At 48.6% G+C, this 23,606-nt stretch overlaps 10 protein-coding genes across 10 annotated transcripts; 4 read left to right on the top strand and 6 right to left on the bottom strand.

Annotated features, from left to right (window-relative positions):
* Positions 1–51: 51 nt before the first annotated feature.
* HD556DRAFT_1225227 (cysteine proteinase) lies at positions 52–2,369 on the bottom strand (the record flags this gene model as incomplete). Its single annotated transcript, XM_041296997.1, has 6 exons — positions 52–1,198; positions 1,254–1,478; positions 1,531–1,633; positions 1,684–1,794; positions 1,842–2,097; positions 2,154–2,369. 6 exons carry the CDS (start codon positions 2,367–2,369, stop codon positions 52–54), a joined length of 2,058 nt encoding a protein of 685 aa, XP_041167040.1.
* A 249-nt stretch (positions 2,370–2,618) lies between these two features.
* On the bottom strand, positions 2,619–4,118 carry HD556DRAFT_323771 (uncharacterized protein). The gene is made up of 5 exons (XM_041310274.1): positions 4,002–4,118; positions 3,865–3,944; positions 3,739–3,810; positions 3,550–3,690; positions 2,619–3,495 (listed from the first exon to the last, which is right to left on the bottom strand). Exons 1-5 carry the CDS (start codon positions 4,008–4,010, stop codon positions 2,841–2,843), a joined length of 957 nt encoding a protein of 318 aa, XP_041167039.1. The 5' UTR covers positions 4,011–4,118; the 3' UTR covers positions 2,619–2,840.
* Positions 4,119–6,194: 2,076 nt separating this feature from the next.
* On the bottom strand, positions 6,195–6,734 carry HD556DRAFT_1428636 (Prefoldin beta-like protein; the record flags this gene model as incomplete). Its single annotated transcript, XM_041304733.1, has 4 exons — positions 6,195–6,299; positions 6,354–6,486; positions 6,539–6,629; positions 6,686–6,734. The coding sequence occupies 4 exons, from the start codon at positions 6,732–6,734 to the stop codon at positions 6,195–6,197; spliced, it is 378 nt and encodes a 125-aa protein (XP_041167038.1).
* A 36-nt stretch (positions 6,735–6,770) lies between these two features.
* HD556DRAFT_323522 (Ndufs8, NADH:ubiquinone oxidoreductase 23 kd subunit) lies at positions 6,771–8,147 on the top strand. The gene is made up of 6 exons (XM_041310272.1): positions 6,771–7,181; positions 7,232–7,369; positions 7,424–7,516; positions 7,575–7,646; positions 7,703–7,813; positions 7,864–8,147. The coding sequence occupies exons 1-6, from the start codon at positions 6,887–6,889 to the stop codon at positions 7,881–7,883; spliced, it is 729 nt and encodes a 242-aa protein (XP_041167037.1). The 5' UTR covers positions 6,771–6,886; the 3' UTR covers positions 7,884–8,147.
* A 1,402-nt stretch (positions 8,148–9,549) lies between these two features.
* HD556DRAFT_323540 (uncharacterized protein) lies at positions 9,550–11,531 on the bottom strand. The gene is made up of 3 exons (XM_041310273.1): positions 11,226–11,531; positions 11,105–11,175; positions 9,550–11,051 (listed from the first exon to the last, which is right to left on the bottom strand). The coding sequence occupies exons 1-3, from the start codon at positions 11,415–11,417 to the stop codon at positions 9,593–9,595; spliced, it is 1,722 nt and encodes a 573-aa protein (XP_041167036.1). The 5' UTR covers positions 11,418–11,531; the 3' UTR covers positions 9,550–9,592.
* A 288-nt stretch (positions 11,532–11,819) lies between these two features.
* Positions 11,820–13,002, top strand: HD556DRAFT_1322747 (B16.6 subunit of GRIM-19, NADH:ubiquinone oxidoreductase). Its single transcript, XM_041301392.1, has 5 exons — positions 11,820–11,966; positions 12,023–12,041; positions 12,096–12,245; positions 12,446–12,587; positions 12,675–13,002. Coding segments are annotated over exons 1-5 (375 nt in total). The 5' UTR covers positions 11,820–11,965; the 3' UTR covers positions 12,738–13,002.
* An 826-nt stretch (positions 13,003–13,828) lies between these two features.
* HD556DRAFT_1225571 (uncharacterized protein) lies at positions 13,829–15,324 on the top strand (the record flags this gene model as incomplete). The annotated part of the gene is made up of 4 exons (XM_041297022.1): positions 13,829–14,435; positions 14,489–14,661; positions 14,714–15,034; positions 15,088–15,324. 4 exons carry the CDS (start codon positions 13,829–13,831, stop codon positions 15,322–15,324), a joined length of 1,338 nt encoding a protein of 445 aa, XP_041167034.1.
* A 99-nt stretch (positions 15,325–15,423) lies between these two features.
* HD556DRAFT_323188 (acyl-CoA N-acyltransferase) lies at positions 15,424–16,352 on the bottom strand. Its single transcript, XM_041310270.1, has 4 exons — positions 16,093–16,352; positions 15,733–16,026; positions 15,654–15,672; positions 15,424–15,598 (listed from the first exon to the last, which is right to left on the bottom strand). Exons 1-4 carry the CDS (start codon positions 16,254–16,256, stop codon positions 15,530–15,532), a joined length of 546 nt encoding a protein of 181 aa, XP_041167033.1. The 5' UTR covers positions 16,257–16,352; the 3' UTR covers positions 15,424–15,529.
* Positions 16,353–16,888: 536 nt separating this feature from the next.
* HD556DRAFT_323435 (uncharacterized protein) lies at positions 16,889–20,812 on the top strand. Its single transcript, XM_041310271.1, has 3 exons — positions 16,889–16,936; positions 16,985–17,332; positions 17,389–20,812. The coding sequence occupies exons 2-3, from the start codon at positions 17,053–17,055 to the stop codon at positions 20,556–20,558; spliced, it is 3,450 nt and encodes a 1,149-aa protein (XP_041167032.1). The 5' UTR covers positions 16,889–16,936; positions 16,985–17,052; the 3' UTR covers positions 20,559–20,812.
* On the bottom strand, positions 20,791–22,675 carry HD556DRAFT_1224718 (velvet factor-domain-containing protein; the record flags this gene model as incomplete). The annotated part of the gene is made up of 8 exons (XM_041296972.1): positions 20,791–20,882; positions 20,943–21,061; positions 21,121–21,160; positions 21,218–21,974; positions 22,036–22,273; positions 22,327–22,403; positions 22,456–22,519; positions 22,578–22,675. The coding sequence occupies 8 exons, from the start codon at positions 22,673–22,675 to the stop codon at positions 20,791–20,793; spliced, it is 1,485 nt and encodes a 494-aa protein (XP_041167031.1).
* Between the last annotated feature and the right edge of the window lie 931 nt (positions 22,676–23,606).

The following is a 23,606-nucleotide window of genomic DNA, read 5'->3' as shown; positions in this document are numbered from 1 at the left end:
TATGTGACTTGCAGCATATACTCTAGAATTAATAATGCCAAGAAATTTGGTCTACATGATCATCCTTTTCTTCTTCTTACCATACTGCTGCGGAGGTCTTTGCCAGTTATCTGATCGATGTTGGGATAATGTGTTACTTCCTGCTAGCCGGCTGTAAGGATTGACTGCGCCACCGCCAAACGATGACTTTCGATGACCGTGTGACTGTTTGGAAGATTGGTTATGCAAAGGCACGCGGGAATAATGCTTCCGAGGCGTCTGTTCGTCGTGGTCATCGTAATCTGACGATTTGCGCTTCTTGTCGTTATTCTTTGATGACGCGTAGAAGTCGCTCGGCGAAATGCCTGATGAAGGAGTTGTGTTCAATTGCACGGAATTGAGGGATGATGCGCTGGAAATAGGAGGAGGAGAGGTAGGAGGACCGGGGGGAGGCGGTGAGGTAGCGTTGAGCGACTCAGTGGTGCTTGAAGGCGGCTTAAGGTCAACGGGCGTCACAACTAGCGATTCACCGTCATCGTCATCGTCACCGTCATCGTCATCATTGTATTGTGAGAGGCTCGTGAGGGCAGTGCTGGGGCTGAGAACCTGTTTAACAGCTTCGATTTTCTTCTTGATACTCTCAGCCTGAGGGTCCCTGTCGTCCATTTTAGCCTTTTTATGTACCTCCGCATCATTAGCTATCGGAGAAGGAAGGAGAGGTCCGATGAATGGTCGATCAGTTTTGACGCCAAGGTCGTCACCGCCATCGTCTTCAGAGTCCACAACTTTCCTCTTCTTCATTCCAGCGACAACATTCCGAGGGGTCATCGAGGGGCGAGTGATAGCAGCTTCGAGAGATTGGCCTTTCTCCCTGATATAAAACAAGATATATGCGTTCTTCAGAGGCCCAGGGGTATTACGGTGTTGTGATACGCTGTCGTCGTTCATCTCATACCACATACCATTGGCACCTTTGACAGTAGCATAGTAGTGGCCTGAGTTTGGTCCCCCGCCTGCATGACAAATGACACCATATAATGAGTATGTTGGGCCAAATTGACCCTCACTCATAAACGGTTTCAGCGTGATACGGTCGTCATAATGGACAAAATGGCCAATCTTCCGACCGAGGGGTGAGAAGCGCTTGAGGTGGATAGTCAACACTGCAGGCGCATCGTGAATAGTAAACCGCTTTTCGGCAACGACCGGCTTCTTGCACCTGCCAGAGTGTTGCGCATCAGATGTGAGCCTGCCCGCTAATAGATATTGCTTACTTTTCGCACTTATATTTGTCTGACCCTTTGAGATAGTCCACAGCAACAAACTTCCGGAAGGCGTCCTTCACGCTATTTGAGCCATATATGTCTAAGCTCACATCCAGCATGTTATCGAATGTGTCACTGTTGTAGTGGCACTCCTTGCATGTCACTCGTGATCGCAGCCGACCGCCGAATATCTTGTGAACCCAGGTGGTCTCCGCAAGTTTCGGATCAATTTTTCTTTTCGAAGCTTGTTAACGACCACACAGGTAGGAAGTAACAAAACACTCACTGCGGGTATCCGGCTAGACATGATTTTTGTAAAGCGTCAATGGCATAGCGAAGGAACTCATGGGAATCCTCCTGCCTGCCCTTCCGCATGTGTTTTGCGATGACTAGAAAAGTACAATCGGACACAGGTTTCAATAAGAGAAGTAATACGTACCATGCAATTTCGAAACAATGACGTACGGCGTGGAAGAATGCTTCTTCTGATGGGAGTCAAGCATCACTTGGCGAAGACAACATGACATGCAAAAGCCTCCCTTTACTCGACCTACATACCAGGTAAGATTAACTCGTGGTTATTAAGGTTATCCTCACATGGGTCAGACTTTGAGTGTGCCATTAAAACATTGAGCAGAGGAGACGTGTGGAGGAGACATTGCAAAGCACTGTTCAAGAAGCAAGTATTCCCCGTATTATGAAGGCCATTACCGATATTGTGACCAGGGGGCCAAGGCCATGAAAAGTCCAAAACTCCGGTGAATAACGAGCCATGCTTTGTCGATGAAGGAGATATCGGTTGTTTTGAGGGCGAAACCAGGGGTGCGGAGGGTGTTCGAGGGTGTTCACGAACCTGGTAGGTGATGACCAGGTGAGCAGCTTGATGATAGAGCTATTGCATGCACCTACGATATTTTGTGATGCCTTCGGTGTGGCGTTGATAGGTTCATACTTGCCTTCCGCGACTGCGAGAGCGCCAGAAGACGAGCCTTCTACGAATTCGATCGGGGGCGGAAGCAAGTTATTGAAGGATTCAATATCTCTGGCAGGGCGAAACTGGGAATGATCATCGGATGCAAGCTGAGGAGCAAAGGAGGAAGTGGGGTACAGTGGTGATGCTAACATGTTCCTTTTTGCAGTGTAAAGGTTGCCAACGCGGATTCGGACACGAAAAAAGCTTCGTAAGGGAAGCCAGCGGTGGCCCGCGCCGCAAAAATTGAGCAAGATGGACTGAGAAGATAAACACGATGGAAAGACGCCTGAGCGAGTGGGACCTTGAGAAATCCTCAAGTGAGTACTCGGGTTGGCCTAGTACTAGTTTGTGGGCGTTTTATTTACGTTTGTTGTCAGATTAGAAGGTTATCTAACTCCATCGATCTGTAATATTGGCTTGCAGTGTCATTGGGGCTTCAAAAGTAAGTACAGTATATTAAAAGCCTCTTGGTATAAGGGTAATAAGACATAAGTTCACTGAACAGATGGTGGTGAAGAGTGAGAGGTATGTAGGCTACAGTGCAGCGGTATAAATTATGAATAAAAAATGGTCCGGTGACAATCCTTGAATGCGTGAAGTGTACTAAGTATTAGTGCGGTAAATTAAACGGTGTTGAACAAAAGGTATGGCTTGGGTACATCGCAGCTCAAGAGAGCATAATCTAACTGATCATCCAGTGCAGAGTTAGAAGACGTGGCCGGTGAAGAGGACATCGATCGCATGCGAGACCCGAAGCAGTCCACGAAGCCGTCAAGGAGAGGAGGTAAAGAGGGCGACGCCGATGCATATGGAGAAGGCAACCTAGAGAATGCGTCATTAGGTTGTAAGTATCCGTTGTATCCAGCGTCGAAAATGAAATCGTCAACATGCGTAGGAGGACACGTAGATACCGATGGTGGAGGCATGAGCGAAGAATTAGATGGTCCAGTACCAAATTCAGACGGCCAACTATAGTCATACATGCCGTCAGCCACGCCAGAGGCTCCATCATATTCAGGAACGGAAATCTGATAGTCGTTCGTCAGCATCAGAGCAGGGGGAGCCCAATGTGCTAAATTGTCTTCAGTAACGTCTGGAAGTGACGTCTCTGAAGGGGGACAGTAAGGGGCATCGGCTACTTGGGGAGGTAAAAAATGGAAGTTGGCTTGTTGGGAAGTGTTTTTATTTGCCGACGAGGCAATGGCATCTAAATCTAGTTTGCAGGGATTGACTCCATGCTTCTTCATATGCGCGACAAAAGCAGATCGTCGTTTAATTCTGACAGAGCATGAGCCCGACGGAACAATTCCAATGGTAATAACCAAAACTGACCTTGTGCCGCACTCTGGTATAGTGCACTTGTACGCGCCCTCGCGTCTGTGAGTTTCCTTTCGATGGCGAGTGCAAGACGAGGGATCACTGAATGCTTTCATACAAGTACCAATACCACACACGTAAGGCTTGGCCTTGGTGCTATGGAACAGTCAGTGTAGTTCGAAATCCAAAAGCGAACAAGCGCACTGCGTGTTGATGTGGGTGTTGAGGCCCGAACGCTGGGCAAATCTTTTTTTACATGACGGGCAGGCGTGTGGCCTGGAAGACAAAACTGTCAGCTTGCACAATGCTTCAACATAACAAAAAACTCACTTGATTCCAGTATGTAGCTGCTGGTGGCGAGTAAGATCGCCCTTACGAGAGAAGCTCTTGTGGCACGATGGACATGGCCACTGGTATCCGTATTACTAAGTAAACCGATCTTCGAGTCCCAGCGATGCGTCACTTACTGTCGGCATTGTAGCAGGTAGAAAATGTTACTAACTTCAAGGAGGGTGGGCGACGTTGGCCAGCGACGTCGATTAAAAGAAATATAAAGGCAATAAAACACGCAGGGGTTTGAACCACATATTGTACCATGATTTAAAGGCAAGAGGCCACCCGTCCCCGAGGTAGAAGATCAAGCTTCGCGGACTTTGACATTGGCCAGAAATCCATTGTTGTAAGGCCGAAGCGATGTCAGCGCCTAATTCGGAAAGAAAACCGACATGTCCCTTAGCTGATCTATGACGAGGAAGACATATGAAACCTTCGACATCACTGCTGTGCTGAGAATGACAACAAACCGGCCTACCGTGCAGAAATTGACAATAAGAGAAATATAGCGACCGAGGTTACTGGTGCTGCCCGGAGCCTCGCGAACAAGGCGTCATGTCTCACCTTGGTCAGTCAAAACCACAAAGATCGCGGAGTGATTTTGATACCTTTTCAAACAGCACAATGGTGTGAAGATTGGTTAATGGACGACGAGACGAAGTGTTATATTCCGAGACCATCAATAAGTGTGTTGTATGGGCGCGAACCATGACCTGCTAAGAAACGATCTCTCACAAATGGAGTCAGAATACCGCTCGATATTACCAGCTGACGGGCCATCACACTCATCTCCATAAGGAGAGTCATGCGATGCCCGGCTATTGCCCTTCAAGTTCGCTCCAAGGATATCAGTGACCTCGGGGATGATGGAGTAAAGCGTGCGCATGGCGATTTACAATCAATCAACGAGGCATGCGAAGAACTCCGATCGCAATGATCCGGACGTCAGTAAATGTGGCGACCACCTGCCAGTACATCATCAGTAATGTGGCTACGCGGAACACAAAGCACTGACTCTTATTGTAGGTGAACAACTTGAACCTGCCGAGCTTACTGCATCTCGGTAAAGATGTCCTTGCAGCTGAAGCCCCGCGAGGACGATTCCAGTTCGTTGACTAAACTATTGCGATTGAGCCCGATATTATCATATATCTGGGCCGCACCCTGCTTAGAAACGGCCATCCGCAAGAATGCACACCATTTATTTAGTTCAAACTTCATCCGTAGTGCAGGTCGTGTAAGTTTTGTGCCAGACACAATACAACATTCTATAACTGTATCATTCACACTCCTAAGCCTGAGAGAACACGAGATGTATGCACCTGATATGGGCCTACGCCCTCCAAGTGTTATGCTCCTTCCACTTCAACCAACCATCAAGGAATGAATCATTTGCTGGAGCGTTCTTCCCACTCGGAAACCATCGAGTTGAAGGAAGTGAAGATTCAAAAAGTATGAAATCTGGCAGTGCGAACGTAGGGATATTGATCCAATTACTTCTGGGCACGATTGAACGAAGACAGGAGTGGTGGAAACTTCGTTCGTAGCCGCCACTAACCAGATTTGGGGTTTCCAGGCGTTCAAAGTCGAGTCTGAACTTTGAAGCAACACGTCTTAGTCTCCGAGACAAATTCGACACTGATTAGCAACTCGAAATCTATGTTGCCAAGGATCGTAGCAATAAGCTTAACTGGGACTCTGGGAGGGATTCAAATGTCGTTTGACATAGTGGTATTGAATGTGGAATTCAGAACGGAGACAATGGCCCGAAGCTCAGTACTCAGTACTCAGTGCTCACGGTAGTGGCTGTACAGCCTGGTACTACATGGATTAGTAGTACAAACCAACTTGAACCAGCAGTAACTAAGAGATAGTGCTGGTGAAAGTACTGAACAAATATATTATAGGTAATTCACAGCAACTTCGCAGTGCAACAGACGACTTAGTGCTACATCTAGAAGCCAGCACGTTATGTTCTTCAATTTTGATTCATAGAGACGATGTGATATAAATTACAAGACGAATATTAACTCGTAGTGTCAAACCATGCACATAGGCACTACGGAGACAACGCTGCTGCCAGCTATGGTTCTTGTGTTCTGCGAGATGCGTTGTGGACCACAGCATAACAAAAATTCTAGCCCAACAATTAGAACTCAGTGCAAACCGGCAGCTTGAACGATGTGCAACTGGGTCTTCAATTTGCGCATGCTAATGATGAGGTCACATCGCTGCTGACTGCGTCATTGGGTAGACTGGAAATAACATTCAACAGCGCAAGGTAAGCAGATCAAGATGAACGCACATCCAAATACCAGCGCACAGCATTACGCCCTGCTGATTGGACGAACGTTATAATCGTGTTTAAAAGTCTCGAAGTCGCGTTCCTTCGTGGTGTATTGCTCAGTAAGGTTGGCAATAACTTTTTTGATCTGAAGAGACGTAGGTATCAGATAATCAGTGACATGGATGAAAAAGGCACGTACGCCTTCGCGATTTGTTTGCAGAGCAGGGACTACATCCTTGACTGTGCGCTCAACCAACACACCACCGATCAAGCGGAAACACTTCCGACCTGGTTCCACTTGAAGTGCTTCATTCAAAGTGGAAAGAACGAGTCTAATAAAAAGTCATTCGAATGTGGGTATCAAATATGTGACAGAGGGTGTACCCATGTTCTTCTGCCTCTTGCTCCAACTCGCCTATCTTCCCAGCAAGGCTTTGAAGCTCATTCTGCAGACGGGAGTAAGTCTGCTGTATTTCTATCTGATCAAAGAAGCGATTAGAAGCGAGGATGGTAGGTAGAATGCACGCGTGCCCTGATCGCTCAATGGTTGAACTTTTGATTTTGCTTTTGAGGTCGACATGGTCCAGGATAACGGCGATGGCCTGGTGGTCCAGTACTAGTGTTGATTTAATGAAGGATACGCGATTGGCTGCTGGTTAGCATTGTCACACTAAGGTGACATGCGTCACAGCAGAATGTTCGGTGTAGCAAACTCGCCCGACTTTGACCGTCATGTCTTTCGCTCGCCCGCGTCTTGTACTGGGCTTCGCGCCTAGGATAGTGGCGACACAGCGTTCTATTGCGCTGCGCTCGTCGCTAGTGGCATACCGCAACATTCACAGTACCCGCTGCTCGCACGCAGAGCATCTTGAAAGCCGACTCGAAGGTCCAATAAGGTCACCGCCTCTAGGTGCAGGAAGTTTGACCGCAAAGGATGAGCCCGGAAAGGATATTGACCCTTACAAGGATGGGCAAAGTGCCATTGACAAAGCCGTTCATCTCTTCTTCTTTACCGAGATTATCCGAGGTATGTGTTCTGAAATGTAATTGTTTCAAGTTTATGCATAACTAGTTCAGGAATGTGGATTGTTCTGGAGAATTTCTTCAGGGAGCCTTACACTATAATGTATCCATATGAGAAGGGTCCTCTGTCTCCTCGTTTCCGTGGAGAACACGCTCTCCGACGGTATCCCAGTGGTGAAGAGCGGTGCATCGGTTTGTGAACATCTTCGACCGTATCTTGCGCGGCTAAGAAGCATATACTATTAGCTTGCAAACTTTGTGAGGCTATTTGTCCTGCTCAAGCGATTACCATCGAGAGTGAAGCCCGCGCGGATGGTTCCAGAAAAACAACTAAATACGGTATGACTTGTATCGTGTTGATGTGGAACGTTGCACAACTTACACGGTTCCTGCCAAGATATCGACATGACGAAATGTATCTACTGCGGTTTCTGTCAAGAAGCTTGTCCGGTTGACGCGATCGTTGAAAGTACGTGTTAAAAAGGGAGCATCACTGACACTGGAATGTTGATGGCATCCCTTCAGCACAAAATCAGGAGTTCTCCACGGAAACTCGCGAGGAACTCCTGTATAACAAAGAGAAGTTGCTTGCAAATGGCGACCGGGCAGAGGCCGAAATTGCTGCTAACTTGTATTGTAAGCATCCATTACATTTTTGGGGTTACACGTGTTGAATCGTCATACAGCGGACCATGTTTACCGGTGAAGTAGTAGTTTAGATGAGTCGTGTACTTATCTGATGGTCCAATTCTGAATTTCTTCACCTGATGTCATCAAGATTGAACAGTAAGCTTGAAGACAGGCGCCTTCTGAACACGTTGATCCGGCCGCCTCGTTGCAGCTGCGATTCGAATGACTTGCGCGATGTGTGTGAATGACGAAAATGTCTTCCATTCGTGCAAGCTGCATCAGATATGAGGGAAGGGGCACTTCTCAGTCACAATCTTGTGTCTTTAAGCTTAGGTTATCGTACCATGTGCAACTGATTCTGAACCCTGATGTTCTGGCCCATCTGCGCCATCTTTTCTGTGAGATTGCCATATCTTAAAATTCTTGGATTGATTGATTTTTCTTCAGGTTATATTGGCCAGATCTGAGGCTCCACTACCGTAATCGAGGCGGATCTGATTTCAAACCAGACCATTAGATCGCCGCCGGAAATACCCATCTATGAGCGGTCTTAGATGGCACAGACTGAATGCCAATGGGAGGGCATAGATGAGCTCGTGCTCAATCGTTATGGAAAACCCTCTACTTCTCCCAGTGACATTAGCGCTAAAATATGGCGCCAAACGGGGTAGCTCCGAATACATGTCTTCCAAAGAAACCACATGCTCCAAAAAGATCGAACAATAGGTGAACCATCTAAGAATATTACCTTGACTCGGATACTAATCCTCGGATTCCATCATAGAGCGCAGCAGGTGGCCCCCCTCGTTTCCCCTGACACCCCGGGTCATTGTACTTCCCACATCGAGTCAACAAGCCTGATAGTTCAGCCACACTCCCAGCCGCGTCTCTCCGTAAGATTCATCGACAAACAGGATGGCATGATACTGCCTTCCTCATACGCGCGTTCCTCGTCTCCCATGTCCAACCACACTCGGCAACTGCTCTCGGAAGCGCAGAAGCTCGCCAAGTATGAGTCAGGGCGCACAGGTCGCACAGTCACGGCCATGGACATCATCCTGGGATCTACGCGGCCGGTGACAACTACACAACCTTATCACTGCGCCGCTAAAACCCGTTTTCCCCATGCCCAAAAAACCTACCCGTCCAAAGCGTGTCTTGGCAGAATGGAGCTGTACCAACTCGAACGGGCTGCTATAACTGTCTTGGCCGCTGCGTACAGTCGGAATATTTCTGGGGAAAGGTGTACTAGTGCACGGCCGCCGACTAGGGCTTTTTTTGACTCATGATACTGGTATTTGCACCGCTGTGTTTCTCGATCAGTGATAAATATGTTTCTGTTTATGTCCTGTTTTATGACTCCTGGGCCATTGTTATTCCCCCCTTTGTGTTAGATGATATTTTGATTAGGAAACCCATTGCTTTCCTGTACAGGACCAAGGCAAGATTTGCACTTTGATCCGCCGGTCTAAACATACATCGCTGTCATCGCTCGTATACGCTTCTCACGACAAACAGTGCCCGCAAGTCAGACCACTATGATGGAATTAGGTATAGACAATTGTCCCTTATGTTTTGCGACAAGAACGGAGCATATGGCGCGAGCACAACACGACGAACGGGGTATACCAAGGATTACGACTGCTAGCGATGTGTACAGAAATACTCAACAACATATACATACACGCAATAAACCATGAAAATATCCTATCAAGAACTCGGGCTCAAGAAGATCTAAAAGGAAACTCACCATGCCGCCGCAAAAAATAATAATTAACTCTTTGTCTAAGTATCCGAAGTCTCATCTTCTTCCTCTTCCTCCTCGCGCTCGTGGGGACGGGCAGGTTCTTGATGAAGTCTCTTGGAGCCACGATCATCAGGAAGATGACCGCCTGTGAACCTCGGTGCTTCTCCTCCGCCCCCAGAGCTGCCTGCAGCGGGTGAATCATCGACGTCATCGATTCCATCTATTTCCATGTCTTTACGAGAGCGTTTTCTGGATGATTCCGCAGGGGGGCGATGCTGCTCTGGAAGCATGTAATGTCCGGCAGTTCGGTCACGGCTATATGGACGGCCTTCTTCATAAATGACGTCTTGGTCTTCACTTGGATTGCGCGGTGGATTTGCCTGGCGGGGTGCATAGGGTCCCCTGTCACGGTCATAATATTGAGTGTGACCTTCAGGTCGCGATAGTGCATCCCCGCCACCATTACCGGAACCAGATCCGGAACCAGATCCTGATGTGTCGGAGCGAGATGATCGACCGTGCATGCCTGGTCCAATGGGTTCGCGAGAGTATGGGTCTACGTGAGGCCTAGGCCTTAGGTGGGAGGGGGGAGATGCATGCATCGCTCCCGATGGCGCGTATTCTCGAGCGGATTCACCCTCATGACGTGCCCATGCACGTTCTCTCTCAAGATCGCGTTCGTATTCTGGATCTGGGTGGCTGATGGTACCTCCAGGCCCGACGCGCTGATGATTATGGAGACGTGATGCTCGAGTGTTAGGGGATGCCATCGTGGAAGAATGCGAGGAATGCTGCCGCGAATGAGTGTATGGATCACCATGGTAGCTGCCACGATCAAGCGGCTCATGCCTTCTAGAAGACCGTTCCCTATCACTCGGATGTGGCGGGCTGTGATACCCGTGTTGGACAGGGATGAGAGAATCCTGGGAGTATTGTTGAGGGTGGGGAATTCCCCCTGAGTGGTATCCTGGGGGAGGTGCCTGAGAAGCTATCTGATGACCGCGCGATCTGGAAGGTGAGGATTGTGAACGCGAAGAACCATTACTGTGAGGGTGAAGATGAGGGCTATGGGTCTGTGAATGACCATGCGCCCTCGGTGGCTCAAGATGTTGTACAGGAGTCATCTGCGAGAGAGGTGGAAGCTGCCGAGAAGAGTCATGACCTGAGGCGGAACCGCCCCTCGACATGTGCACTGCAGACATTCCGTGGGAAGGCGCAACTCCAGGACCTATGGGCCCATCGGGAGTCTGAATAGGCCGACCATCTGGGCCAGGAATAACGCGGAAGGAACTGTGATTGTGCACATATTCGACAGCATTGTGATCGTTTGAATCTACAGGTGGAAAGTCACGATGATCACGATGTTGATGGTGCGCTGTTGCACCTATATCACGGGGATGTGGGGGAGGTACACCGGGACCAGAGTGGGTAGGGGGAAGTGCATGGCTGTGAAGGTCTGGAGAAGGTGGCACAGCAGAAAGACGTTCATACAAGACACTTTATCTCGCATCAGATACATGTTGGGATGATGTGGATGGAAAGTTACTCACGCTCGTTCCAGTTTCATACGTTGAATAGATTTTTTAGCCATAAGGACCTTGTACTGAAGCTTGTCATTGTCCTAAAAGCAGGTGAGTTAAGAATACACCGAGTAATGTGATATTTGCTAACGGTTTCGATTTCTTTTACTTTTCGCTTGAGTTCCTTGTATTTTGTTTGATACTTTTCATCTTCGACGCCAGCTGCTATACCAGTAGCATAAGCTTTAGATTTCTGACGTGGCGCAGCAGTAGCAGAAACGGATTGTGCAGGCATCTGTAGATGAGGGAGAGTGAGAGGGCTTGGGGAGTGGATGTGGGACATTATGGCAGTGCTCTGAGGTGGCAGCTATTACTCATCGAAAAACTTTTGGTTAAACGGCGGCTATGGTAAACGTCGAGTCTTCCGTATCACAAAGTCTGCCTTACTGGGTCACAGAATTCGAACAGCATGTCTTTAATTTTAGTAAATAATATTTTTCATGAATCCAGGGCACGTTTCCGGTAACAGTGGCAAAAATGTACGTTAAGATGTTTGGACCCATGTCCGAGAGCCTGCTCCAACTTATCAAATCGTGTATTGAGTTTCGGAGCATGGTTATCGGAATCAGCGAGGCACAAGGACAGGCGCTGCACACCCAAAAGTCCGTTATGTACCCAACCTGGGGCCTGGATTCAGTCTTACCGATCTTGCTGCGATCCATTTCGTTACACATGAAACGATTATCATTCGATAGATGTGATAAGTAACACAGCATGGCGGCGGGAGGTTAGGGCAGGTCTCTATTTTATCACGTGATAATTCACATTGTTGCGAATCCGGAAGCTGCCTTCACCACCATCATCCTCCACGACGCGCCCAACCATTCAACGAGTGAGTCATTGATTTATTAATGAGGACAGCGCTAATCTACTGTTACAAAAACTTAGTGTCTATACAGTACCGACAGTGCGTGTAATACATTGTACAGGATGGCTATGAGCTAAAGCGTAGTCCTTGCAGAGACATGCCTCCGCCTGGGGGCTTCGAGGCAGTCAAGTACAAACGAAACCTTCCTTTTCGTGGTCCAAGTGGCCTAGTCATTCTTGGGGCTGTGACAGCCGTGTGTGCATATGGATTCTATCGTGTTGGGATGGGAAACCTAGAAAGAAGGTAAGTTTATCTTTTGAAGACCGAGAGAATGGCGTCTGGAGTCAGCAGGCTATAAAACGTGTCTTTTCATGGCGCGCTCGCCATTAAACGTGCCCTTGTGAGGATCCGGCCGCTGTTCTTATCATGCATAATTTTACGGGCCGTACAAGGGCCGTACCAGAAAAAGCCAACTAAACTGATTTGGGGTTTGTTCCCGACAGGGAACTGGAAAGAGAGAAAGTTTGGTCTCGTATCCACCTTGTTCCCTTGTTGGTGGCGGAGGGGGATCGAGATGCGTATCGTCGGCAGGAAGCTGCATTGGAACGGGAGCGAGAGATTATGAAGGACGTTAAAGGATGGGAGGTAAGCTTGATGACAAAATATGACTGTATAAATCTGATGAAAGGATACGCCTCGCCCGGTATCTCATACCCAATCACTGAAACTCAGCCTGGTAAAAGTGTTTATAACAATGCACGATATCGTTCGGCAGAATCGATTGTGGTGTTATGATTATGATTAGTTTCTTTTGTAGATTCACAATCAAATTATTAGATCAGCTTCCATTGAATAGAGAGACAGAGGGGCGCCACACAGCATTATTATGATCTGGTCCCGCCATTGCTATATCGCGCGGGTTAGTTCTACCGGTGGCGAATGGCGATGTAAATGGTGCACCATATGTTCGGTTCAAAGATACCAAGAGTAGATCATAGATTTAGGGCAGGTCGCGCTTTAGTTTTACGCTAAACCTTTGCCTCCAATTTGCAACGTTTGCACATTTTTCGTTGTCGTCTGACGCCGCAAGACAGTTGGCATAGCTTCAAGTCTTGTCCTGAACTTGCGATTTCACTAGGATTAGCGTTCTTTCCAAATTCAGTTCAGCAGCTCGTAAGGGATTTTCCTCCAAAGTAAGTACAAACTTATTATTGGTTTTACCCCCTTTGCTCTAGCCTAATTAGGTACCGACCCCCCACCCTTTTCAGCAGTACGGGATAATTGGACTTCCCAAGAAATCACAATCCGAGTCAGGTTGTCATAAACTCACCATTATGGCATCTGTCCTCAGGTTTCGGATGCCGCTAAGGATAGCCCCTCTTAAGCAGGCCCGATGGCGTTCGTACATGTCCTCCCATCCCGCTGTCACCCCTTCCGATTCGCTCCCCTACAAAGTGGTTCCGCCAACTATTAAAGCAATCATATCCCGTTCCTCTTTTCTTCCACCTATCATCCCTACCTTTATAATGCCTATGGATAGTTATCCCCATCGTGATTCTACCCTTCCCCGCATCTCTCTCTCCAGTGATACAGCCATCAAAGACTCAATGAACTTCTTGGACACTTCGTCATACGATATGTTGTCACCAGATGGTGATCAGTTGATTTTCGGTCCCTTGGAGTTCGATGAGGGCCCACTACTGAGTCCCTCAATGGTTCATACGTGGGATCCCCAAAATGACTTCGGCTATCATCACCCATTATCCCCGCCCTCATCCGACCATACCCCTTCTCCACATCGTCTCTCAGACTTCGATATAACAGACTCATCCCCCAATAATTCATTCTATGATTCGACTTTCGGTCGGTTCGATGATATGCATTCCATGCTTGATCTAGACGGTCCCCACTTCTCCCATTGGTTAACTGAACCTGTACTGGACTCTCCCACTTCTCCCATACCCATCCGTGGTGCTGGCCCAGATCCGCAATCGCAGCCACTCTTCTCCTACCCTAATCACACATTTACGCCCAACGCGTCCTTCTCGCCGTCGGAATTTGCGGCACCACATCAGCTACCGAGATCGTTATCGCCGGCCGACGGCTCTGACGGTTATCTTAGTTCGCCAGGTCTCCGCGTGGCGTCCATATCGCCTGCGGACACTTCACTCAGACCACCACCATGGGCAACTCAATTGTGGGACTCCCCACAATACGAAGCCTCCACGTCCTCAGGGCGTGTTCATCAGCCCCTATCCGAGCACCCTTACGGAGTCAAACGCCAACGATTCCAACCCAGACGAGACATGTTAGGCTTGGGTTTCCAATCTTCAAGTGCTCCAATACACACGGCCATGCCGTCAATGACGAGAAATTATAGTTCCCGCCGTGGCGACTCTGTCAGCGTCAGCGATGATCGCGACGCAACCGTGCGACGTAAGAAGCGGTTATCGACTGAGGAACTTTCCAGGGAAGACAAATCAGCAGACTCCGGTATGTACCTATCCTCGTTATCTTACTAACTTTGACTAATCCCGTGGCTATAGCTCCTCTCAAGTCTATACTCAAGCAGCCTAAATTAGCACCGAGCGCTTGGCAGCTCTACTTCACAGACTGGATACAGCGACACCAAGCAACGAGCACGAGAAAACTCAATGTTGCACAAGCTGCCAAGGAAGCCGGTCAGGAGTATGCTAATCTGACTCCAGAAGAGAAGGAGGTTTGTTCCATTCCTTTTGTCAAGTCTCCATAAGCTCACGAATCACTCCCAGCCTTACAAGCGTCGGTCTGCAGTTCTGAAAGAGGCTCGAGAACGCGAGAACGCAGCCTACATGAAGAGTCTCACTCCTGATGATATTAAGAAGGAGAATGCCTTCCGCACTGCCCAACGAAAGGCGGGTCGTTCTCGGAAGAGCAACATTAAAGATCCCAACGCACCCAAGAAGCCGCTTAGCGCATACTTCATGTTCCTGCAGCGCATTCGATCCGACCGTGCCCTTGTGAGGGAAATATTTGGTGATGAGCAAGAGACAACTAAGCAAAGCGTGTTAGCCGCTGCCAAATGGCGATCGATGACTGATGATGAGCGCAAGGTACGGCAAACTCTTTGTCACAATTGCGTAATTAGCTTATCACATTTTTCCAGCCTTTCCTTGCCCAAGCCGAGCAGGAGAAACTTGAGTACGAGGCTGCGCGGAGGCTGTACGAGGAAGGCACAACCGATGTTGGCACAAGTATCAATTTCAGCATCTTGCCAAGCAGCCCCAGCGGTGAGAGTCCATTCCGTGCCTTGCGAGCGAGACAGACGGAGTCGTTCAGCTCGGAAAGCGAGAGCGAGACAGCAACAACTGACGATGGTGTCAGCCGGTTCCGCATGATATGATCACATCCTACTTTTCTAACTTGCTATATGTTCTTTGGTCGTCATAGCTCATTTTCGGGGGCATCGTGTTATGTTATGTTATTTTGTTTACGACACAGGACTTGCTCTTTTTACGACCTTGATTTCCCTCATGTGTATCGGTAGATTCCCCCTAGTATATCATGTCCTATACCTTGTTTCATCTTTACACGAACGCTGTAATCAATTACTCTTCTAATGATAATCGGGCGACCATCTTCTGATGCGGTTCCCCATCTTCATCGAACAGATCGCCCTGATTGACAGATAGGATGAGCAACGTCATAAGGTCTCGCGGCAATAACCCTCACCTGTTCCTCGTAGCCAAACCTAAGGAGAATAACCGGCGGTAAGTCAGGTTTCCAAATAGGGTTCATAATGACGTCGTACTTGCGATAAAATCCTACAGCACCAGCCGAGTCTGCACGGACTGCTTGGGAGTGACAAACCATCTTGACATAGCCGGTTACCCCTGAATTTCTGGCATGAACCTTTGCCCAATTATGCAATGCGAGCACAAGATTGCGTCCGAATTTACAATGTCGGTATTCCTTTAGAACGACGAGCCTTGCAAGTTTATAGTATGAGCCACCTGCGCTTTCCACTTTGTGGGCACGGATTGTCCCTATAGGCTCAAGGGACGGTAAAAGTCTTAACAAGCAATGTGTGGCTGTCGGATCATGTCTATGATTCACCCAAAAAAATCAAAGTTGAAACAGATAGCGGGTCATCTAGAAAGAGATAACTTACTCATCTACTTCAACTTCCAACGGAAACCCTTGTTCTGTGACGAAAACGGCGATCCTAACTTGGATGCACTGCTGGAGGAGGGCATCGTGGTCTTCGTGCTCGGGAGGGGGAACAATGATAATCTCATGGGGAGGCGGGACCCGGAGAACAGCGTCATCTGCCATGTTGATAAATGAAAATGATATCGAAGAATGATATGAGCTATTTTGCGAAGGCGGTCAGATATAGTCCTGGAACCAGGCCTCTTGAGGTCTCTTGGCGTTGAGGGTGAGAGGGATAAACCAGAATAACGTTAATAGGCGCCTGGGTGTCACATGGACTTTCGTCGATGGATCAAATTCAGCCTTCGGCTCGGCGATGCGGAAGAAAGTGCGCTATCATATGTGGAGCTGATTAGATATTATTGAAAATGCTTGAAATGAACTTCACGGTGCCGGTAGCAGCTCAGCGAATCATGGTCAAGTCTCAGTTTTGCCAGCGCTTGAACATCCGAGGAAAGCTTTTCGGGCCGACGTGGCAACTCATGATCTGCGCGAGTATTTGGCAAAAGGAACTCAGACCTGTGAAAATATGGGGAAAAGGAAACAAGAATGAAAGAGAGCACGCTGCTCCTCCCCCTAAGTACTAAGATAGGCCAAGTTGGACAATCTCAGGCGAATGAGTGGTAGGTAAGTACCACGTTCGATACTTATGCAGTTAACCTACATACAAGTGTATAGGTTCGCACGAAGCCGAAAAAAACAGGCCAAATAAGGCCAAACACGCCTGGTCCAAGTTACACATAGTGAGGACAGTCACCAACTTGCTACTGGTGCTGTCACTGGCGTCGTTGATTTTGTTTCGCGTGAGTTACACAAGTTTAACTCCAAGGTTCCGATATATTAAGCCTTAGTTTTACTTTCGGCAGGTTTGAGTCTGAAGACTGCTTCGATAGCACTCCACATCCAGGTGCGGGTGCTCATGATCGAGCCTTTAGCAGCAGCTGTAGTAAACAGTTTTTTGTTGCGTACACCCGCTGGACGCGCTTCTGCATTAAGGCCTTCTTTGGATCACATGGGTCGGTCCATACGCCGACCTCTACTACGCGACTTTTTCACTCCGACCGCGAGGCAGTGGAAAGGCAAAGAGAAAGCAGTAGACCAGGATGTGGATTACGCTCAGTGCGCCGAATGTGCCGAATGGCTCTTGGGAGTAACACACGAATCGTGCTGCGTCATGAGGCACTCCGTTTGGTGTCCGAGTACGTGTCGTTCCTTTAACGGTAGTTTTTAAGTTTAACAGTGGAGCGCACCACAGGACGAAATCATATATTAATGATCAATGACGCCGTTCCCCGTCGACCGCAAACATTGAGTCATTCTGCAAGTCCTTCAAATATCCGCCGCTATTCCTCATCTCTTCCATCGTGTTCAAATTCTCCACAATTTAATCATCTCTTGACGACTTCGTCGTCGCCGAGTCCCGAAAACTGGGACGTCCAAACCTCTCCTTTGAACCACTTCCTGTCTCTCCTGCAAGGAAACCACCCATTTAACTTGGATGATGCATGGAATGCTTACCAGCTGCTCATTGCCTCTGACGATTACCAACATCTGAAATCGTTAGATGTCTTTAACTTTGCTCAAAAGCTCTCTACTGCTATAGAGGCAGGTGGTGAGGACAATGGCGTTTCATACTTGCAAAGATGGGGCACACGACTTGCTGCGCTGAATGAGCGGCTGGAATCCATATTCGAGAAGCATTCGAGCGAAGACGTCATGAGGTTGAAACTCGTAGCGAGAGGCTCTGCATTTGTAGGAGATTTGGACCATGCAATCATTACCGCCCGCGAATTATCGGATCTACTTATTGACGGGCGGAGAGAGGAATTATTGGAAATCTATGGAACCCTTATACGGTCAATGGCGCTTCATCAAGATGGCGAGCACGTCCTCGATTTTATTCTCGCAGAGTGGGCCAATATCGGGATGCATCTCTTACCTCTTTCTACTCGTTTGCAGTCTTTGGGCATTCCCGTAAAACCCTCATCGTTCCAAGATACGATTTACTCGATTTTGGCCAACATACCGGATGTCGCGTCTCTATTGGCCAAGCGACGACACTGGAGTTTGGAGACGCGACAGCGTATGGGAGTCCTCCTGCTGGACGTATTATGGCAGGAAGCCCTGGCAGAGGACGCGTATGCATTGCTGAAAGAAATGCGAGCGCAGCGAATCTCGATACAAGTTGACATGCAATTACGAGTGGTCCGCTCGCTTGTTCGCGCTGACTCTTTCATTCGCGCCAATGAGCTGTACAGAACCATATCGGAGTCGACGAGCACCCGGCATAAATTTTTCATCTCTACTGGAATGCTCCTCGCGGCACATCAGGGTGACATCGACCGCACCGAGGAGTACTATTCTCAACTCGGCACAGCGCGGTGGATTACGTCGCAGGATAGAGCCACTCTTATGCATGGATATGCAGTTGCCGGACGAGTGGGCAAAGTCGTCGAACTATTTCACGAGTTCTTCCCTGGCCCAAAGAATTCACGGGTCGGAGCAAAGCCTTCGATCGTACATTACAGCATTGTGGTGTATGCACACGCAGAGCGCGCGGATTACGACGGGCTCAATTTTTGGCTTCAGGCTATGTCGAAAGCTGGACACACTCCTGATATCTACGTCTACAGCATCATCCTCAAAAGCTTTGCTGCGCGTGGAGAAGTAGAATCTGTCTCTGCCGTTTTGGATCAGATGCGCGCCGCCAAAATTATGCCCACTCGTGTCTTGTACACAACTGTCATATCTCTTCTCGCACATAGGAAGGACCCCGTATCCGCGGAAGCCATTTACAAACGTGCATTACGTGAAGGGATAGCTCCTGATCGCAAAATGATCACCTCTCTTATGAATGCCCACGTAGAAGCCGGTTCTTGGACGGCAGTAGTGCGCGTTTTTGACTACCTCAAATCATCACGAAATCCTCGCCTTCGGCTATCAGTAGAAGTCTACAATACCCTGTTGAAGGCTTACGTCCTTATCGGCGCCCCTTTTCATGTCGTCTCTACAATATTTCGCAAGCTTGAAGCTATGGGCATACAGCCGAATGGACGGATGTATACCCTCATCATCCAGTCGGCCTGCGACGCAGGATACATGAACATCGCCAACAAGATTTTTGCCGAGATGCAATCAGCCTCAAAAGACTGGCAGACAACTTACCGCGTTGATGCCTTCGTGTTGACGATCATCATGGCTGGTCATTTGCGGCTGGGTGACAAGCGTAGTGCAAAGGCTGTTTATGACGACATGTGCGAGCGAGGCATTCAACCTACATCCGCCACATTCTACCATATCCTTCGCGCTTATGGTAACGAGAGAACCGAAGAAAGCCTTCAGATTGCAGAGGGCTTCTTGAAGACCATCATGGCTGGTGAGTCTTCGGCGTCGTGGATCCCTCCTCAGACTCGCGCAGCAGCGCTTGAGCACGTCCACGGTCCCCTCATGCTTGCGTATACGAAAACTAATAAACCGGAGGAGGTGGAGCGGCTGTTCCAATCTATGTTGGATGCGGGTGGAGAACCTTCGTTGGCCAGCTTGGCAGTGCTCCTCGATGCCTACCGTCGCTCTGGTGACATTGAAGCCGTCCATGGGCTTTGGCCACAAATATGGCAACTCGCCTTACGTCTTTCGAAGACAGATTCTCTTTTCGATGGAGAAGATAACAATCCTTCCGACCCCACGAAACGTCAGGGTAATCTTCTCTGTGCACCCCTATCCATCTATATTGATGCACTTTCTGCGGCTGGGGAACACTTTGTGATTGCCGAGATGTGGGGGAAAGCGAGATCTCATGGCTTCAGCTTCGATTCACATAACTGGAACCATTTGGCGGTGGCCCTGGTCCGTGCGGCAGAGCCGGAGCGGGCCTTCGAAATAGTTGAGCGAGTATTGCTACCCTATCAGCGTCAGAGCGAGGCTGTACTCCGTGACAGAGATTTATTTCCTAATTCCCTCTTCACCTTCGATACCAATCCCGCAGATGTCAGTAAACCAGTTTCTCAGTCGCCGATGCACCGGAGTGAGCGGCGAGCTTATCAGTCGAAAGTGGCTACGAAGAGATCCGGTGACGCGCTAGAAATGGATCCAACCTCGGATGATTTTGCTCATCCATTACACATACTACACCAGATATCCCCTTCCTGGAATGTTTGGCGCCCTCATCGTGCTGTACTTGTCCTGCTGTCAGGTGTGCTGCGCCATCTGGAATCTGGGATGTTTGTCCAGCCGGTGGGAGACCGTAGCTCAGCGCCACAGGCACTAGACCCTGACTCTGACGACGCTTTCACTCGTGGAAACCCTGCGCGAGAAATGCTTGACCGCATTTATCTCAATTATCCTGACACAATTCACGCTATTCGCTTGCACGAGCGTTGGATTGCACGGAAATCTTCGTTGACGACACAGGACGATGGGTGGTAGACGAAGGTACATGGCACCAAGTACGGAGTACATTGCGAGGTAGAGGAGGCATTAGTGATGCAGTGGTGATTACATTGTCTGAACACGAAGATCAAAGGCCAAAGGCAGTACGGTGTTACGTGACTCCCATCAACTATCTTCTGACTCATCAGAGGGGTCGGAATCGCCATCTCGTCGTCGTCGCCCATGCTTATTAGTTCCGTGGCGATTTCGCTGCAATGATAGCGAGTTTCTAAGCCTCCGGCTCAGACGGAGGATGGAAGGATCTTACCAGCGGTAGTTTCTGGCCTTGATTACCAAAAGCAATTGACAGCGCGGTCGTATCTGCGCCCCATAGGAGGTTATAATCTTTTTCTGGATTAAGACCGGCAATTTAGAACATACCGGGAACTCCTGGGAAGCGCTTGGCTGAGAAAACGACGAAGGGTTCGGTGAACGTTTGCGCAAGGACCGGTGAAACATGAGTATGTACTCGCATTGCACCCGCTTCCGGTGCTGGCAGTCTGGAAATGGAATGTCAATTGTTGTTGTTATCTCCCAAGCATAACACCACGGTTCTTACTCGCCAACGTTCATTAGACGTAAACGCAGCCGGAAGGTTCCTAAGATACCCCAGGGCGTCAGATAGAAGAATGTCCAGGGCGGTAATGAAGATATACCTTCCGTTCGAACAGATAGATCCTGGAAGAGGAAGAATATCCCTGACTGCCGATGCTCATCAAGCAGTCGGCATGCATTGGACGAAAGCGGTCCCACCAAAGTGCGTGTGTATGAATGTCGGGGTAACGATGGATGCGTGGCTGACGGAGAAGACGAGGAGCTCTGTGCATATGTCCCCTGGTAATACGGTGGTTGTGATGGTGCACCATAAGCTTGGGGATGATCGTAGCTATTTCCTGTGCCTTGAAAAGGCTCCTGAACGAATCGTGGCGACGGGTCACCTGTGACTTGCTGGGGCCAATTACTTGTCTCAGATTGCTGAGTTGCATGTTCGGGATGTCTTATCGATGGGTCCACTTCTTGAGCAGCGTACACGCCCGCCTGTGAATTGACTATCACTGGATAAGACGGCTCCGTGGCTGGCCAATTGCGATAGTTGGCCGCCGGATCGGAATCCGTACGATACGATGATTGGGCTTGCCACGGTTCTCCCGGCGCAGCCGCGGGTATGCCGTTGCGTATGCCGTTGCGGTTGTACGGCGACAAAGATGGATGAGGGTGATTGAAATTATGCGAGCGATCGAGGGGAGTTCCTGATGGAGCATATCCCCATGCGCTGTTAGATTCGGATGGCGAGCTGTAGGAATCTTGGTCATCATATGTTATGTTATCTGACATCTGTGCTTGCTGGGGATAAGGGTAGGTTTGATTAACGAATCCTGACGACGGAGCGGGAACCATCGGGGTCATAGTGGACTATATTGACGTTCAAAGTCAGTGGAAAATAATGATAATGAGATATGAGGTGACATGCCACTGGTAGGCGTGGATGTTGGTGAGCAGAATTCGGCGTAGAATGAGACGACGTGGGGCTATGTTGTTCATCGTGGGGAGATGATGGAGCATTGGCACTCCGAGGCTTTCTGGATTTTTGAGCGTTCGTTGCGACGTACCGGTCCGCAGATGACGAGGGATGCAACACGAGATTCATCTCCCGTTTACCGTCAGCCGACCACAGGTCGACCGTTGCAAGAAAAAAAGAACAGTCAATGTCCCTGAGTGGTAGGTAATGAGCTGCACAAAAGGGAAAAGAAATGTTTCTGCTTACTCCACATCTACGATAGAGTTATCTTCTCTTCGGACAACCATCTTTGCGACTGCTGCAGGCGCGAGTGGCCTGCGATCCTGATAATAAATGTTATAAGGTTATGAGACAAAGGCGCGACGGCTCGCGCACTTTATCACCAAAACCGCACATACGGGCACGCATAGGGTGTTGTACTACTTCAAGGGAATAATGCCTGATGATCGTTAAAGGTTAAGAAGAGTGGCGGACAACTCGGGACATAATTGACTGACTTTCGGCCCCACCATTGTCCCCATTGCTCGATGCCTGCATCAGAATCTTGACGAGGTTGATGATCAATGTTGGAGCGATTATTTGACTTTTGAATCATGAAAGTTTGCAAGATGTGAGGGCAAGGGTGTGATGCGGTATAGGGGAAGGAGAAAGGCACTTGTATGAAATCGGGTTGTCTGCGGACAATTTAGACTCGGGGTCGCGCTACAGGATATACAGCCAGCAGTTGGGAATCAGATAAGATAAGTTCTCACGTCGCGAGTGTTGCAGGTGGTATTTGAGAAACGAGCCTGCGAGGTTCGGTGACAAGGTAGTCATTTTTGTCGGTGTGTATGATATTAATAGGATGAAACGCACCTGTTTGTTCTGTACTAGCTCTACCCGAATAAAAGGTCGTAGGGCGTCTTATGGGTGTTAAGAATTGTCTAATACTAGACAGGGATGCAGTTATAGTAACCTGACTGTTTGAAGGTCACGGTATGAGGATAACGTTGCTGCTGCCTCGATTAGTTTAGCTCGAGGCACGCGTTGCACAGGACGCAGATCTTCCAAAATTTAGCTAAACTACCGAGCCACTCCTCATCAAATAAGTACTTCATCCAAAGCTATGCAAAGCCGTAATAAACTTTCATTCCTTCCTGGAAGATGCGTCCAGCGCACTCCGAAACTTACTCGGACAGATATATATGTGGCAACGGGGAAAACTCAAAACTCACCCTCAATTAGTTATCAGATTACTATCAGATTTACTATTTACTATGTAACCCTGGGAATGCCGAAATTCCGTGGGTAACCAATTTAATATTAATGTCATTCAAAAAAAAAAACATTTAAGCAAGTACATATAATGATCAACCGCGTCATGATCTGTGAAAAATAACAGTAGCGGCTTCTTGTAAAATTTAAATCACTGAGCGTGAGGTTTTGAACATGTCCAATTGTAATAGTAACAGGGTTTATTACTTCCAAGGTTCGACGGAAATGACCACCTAAACTTGGTAACCCTTCTCACGCCCAGTCCTTTGAGC

The sequence above is a fragment of the Suillus plorans genome, assembly GCF_016647745.1.
Source record: "Suillus plorans strain S12 chromosome Unknown HD556scaffold_2, whole genome shotgun sequence".
NCBI classification, from domain to species: domain Eukaryota; kingdom Fungi; phylum Basidiomycota; class Agaricomycetes; order Boletales; family Suillaceae; genus Suillus; species Suillus plorans.
The sequence above is the reverse complement of the archived record's forward strand: the minus strand, read 5'-3'. Positions and strand labels throughout refer to the sequence as shown.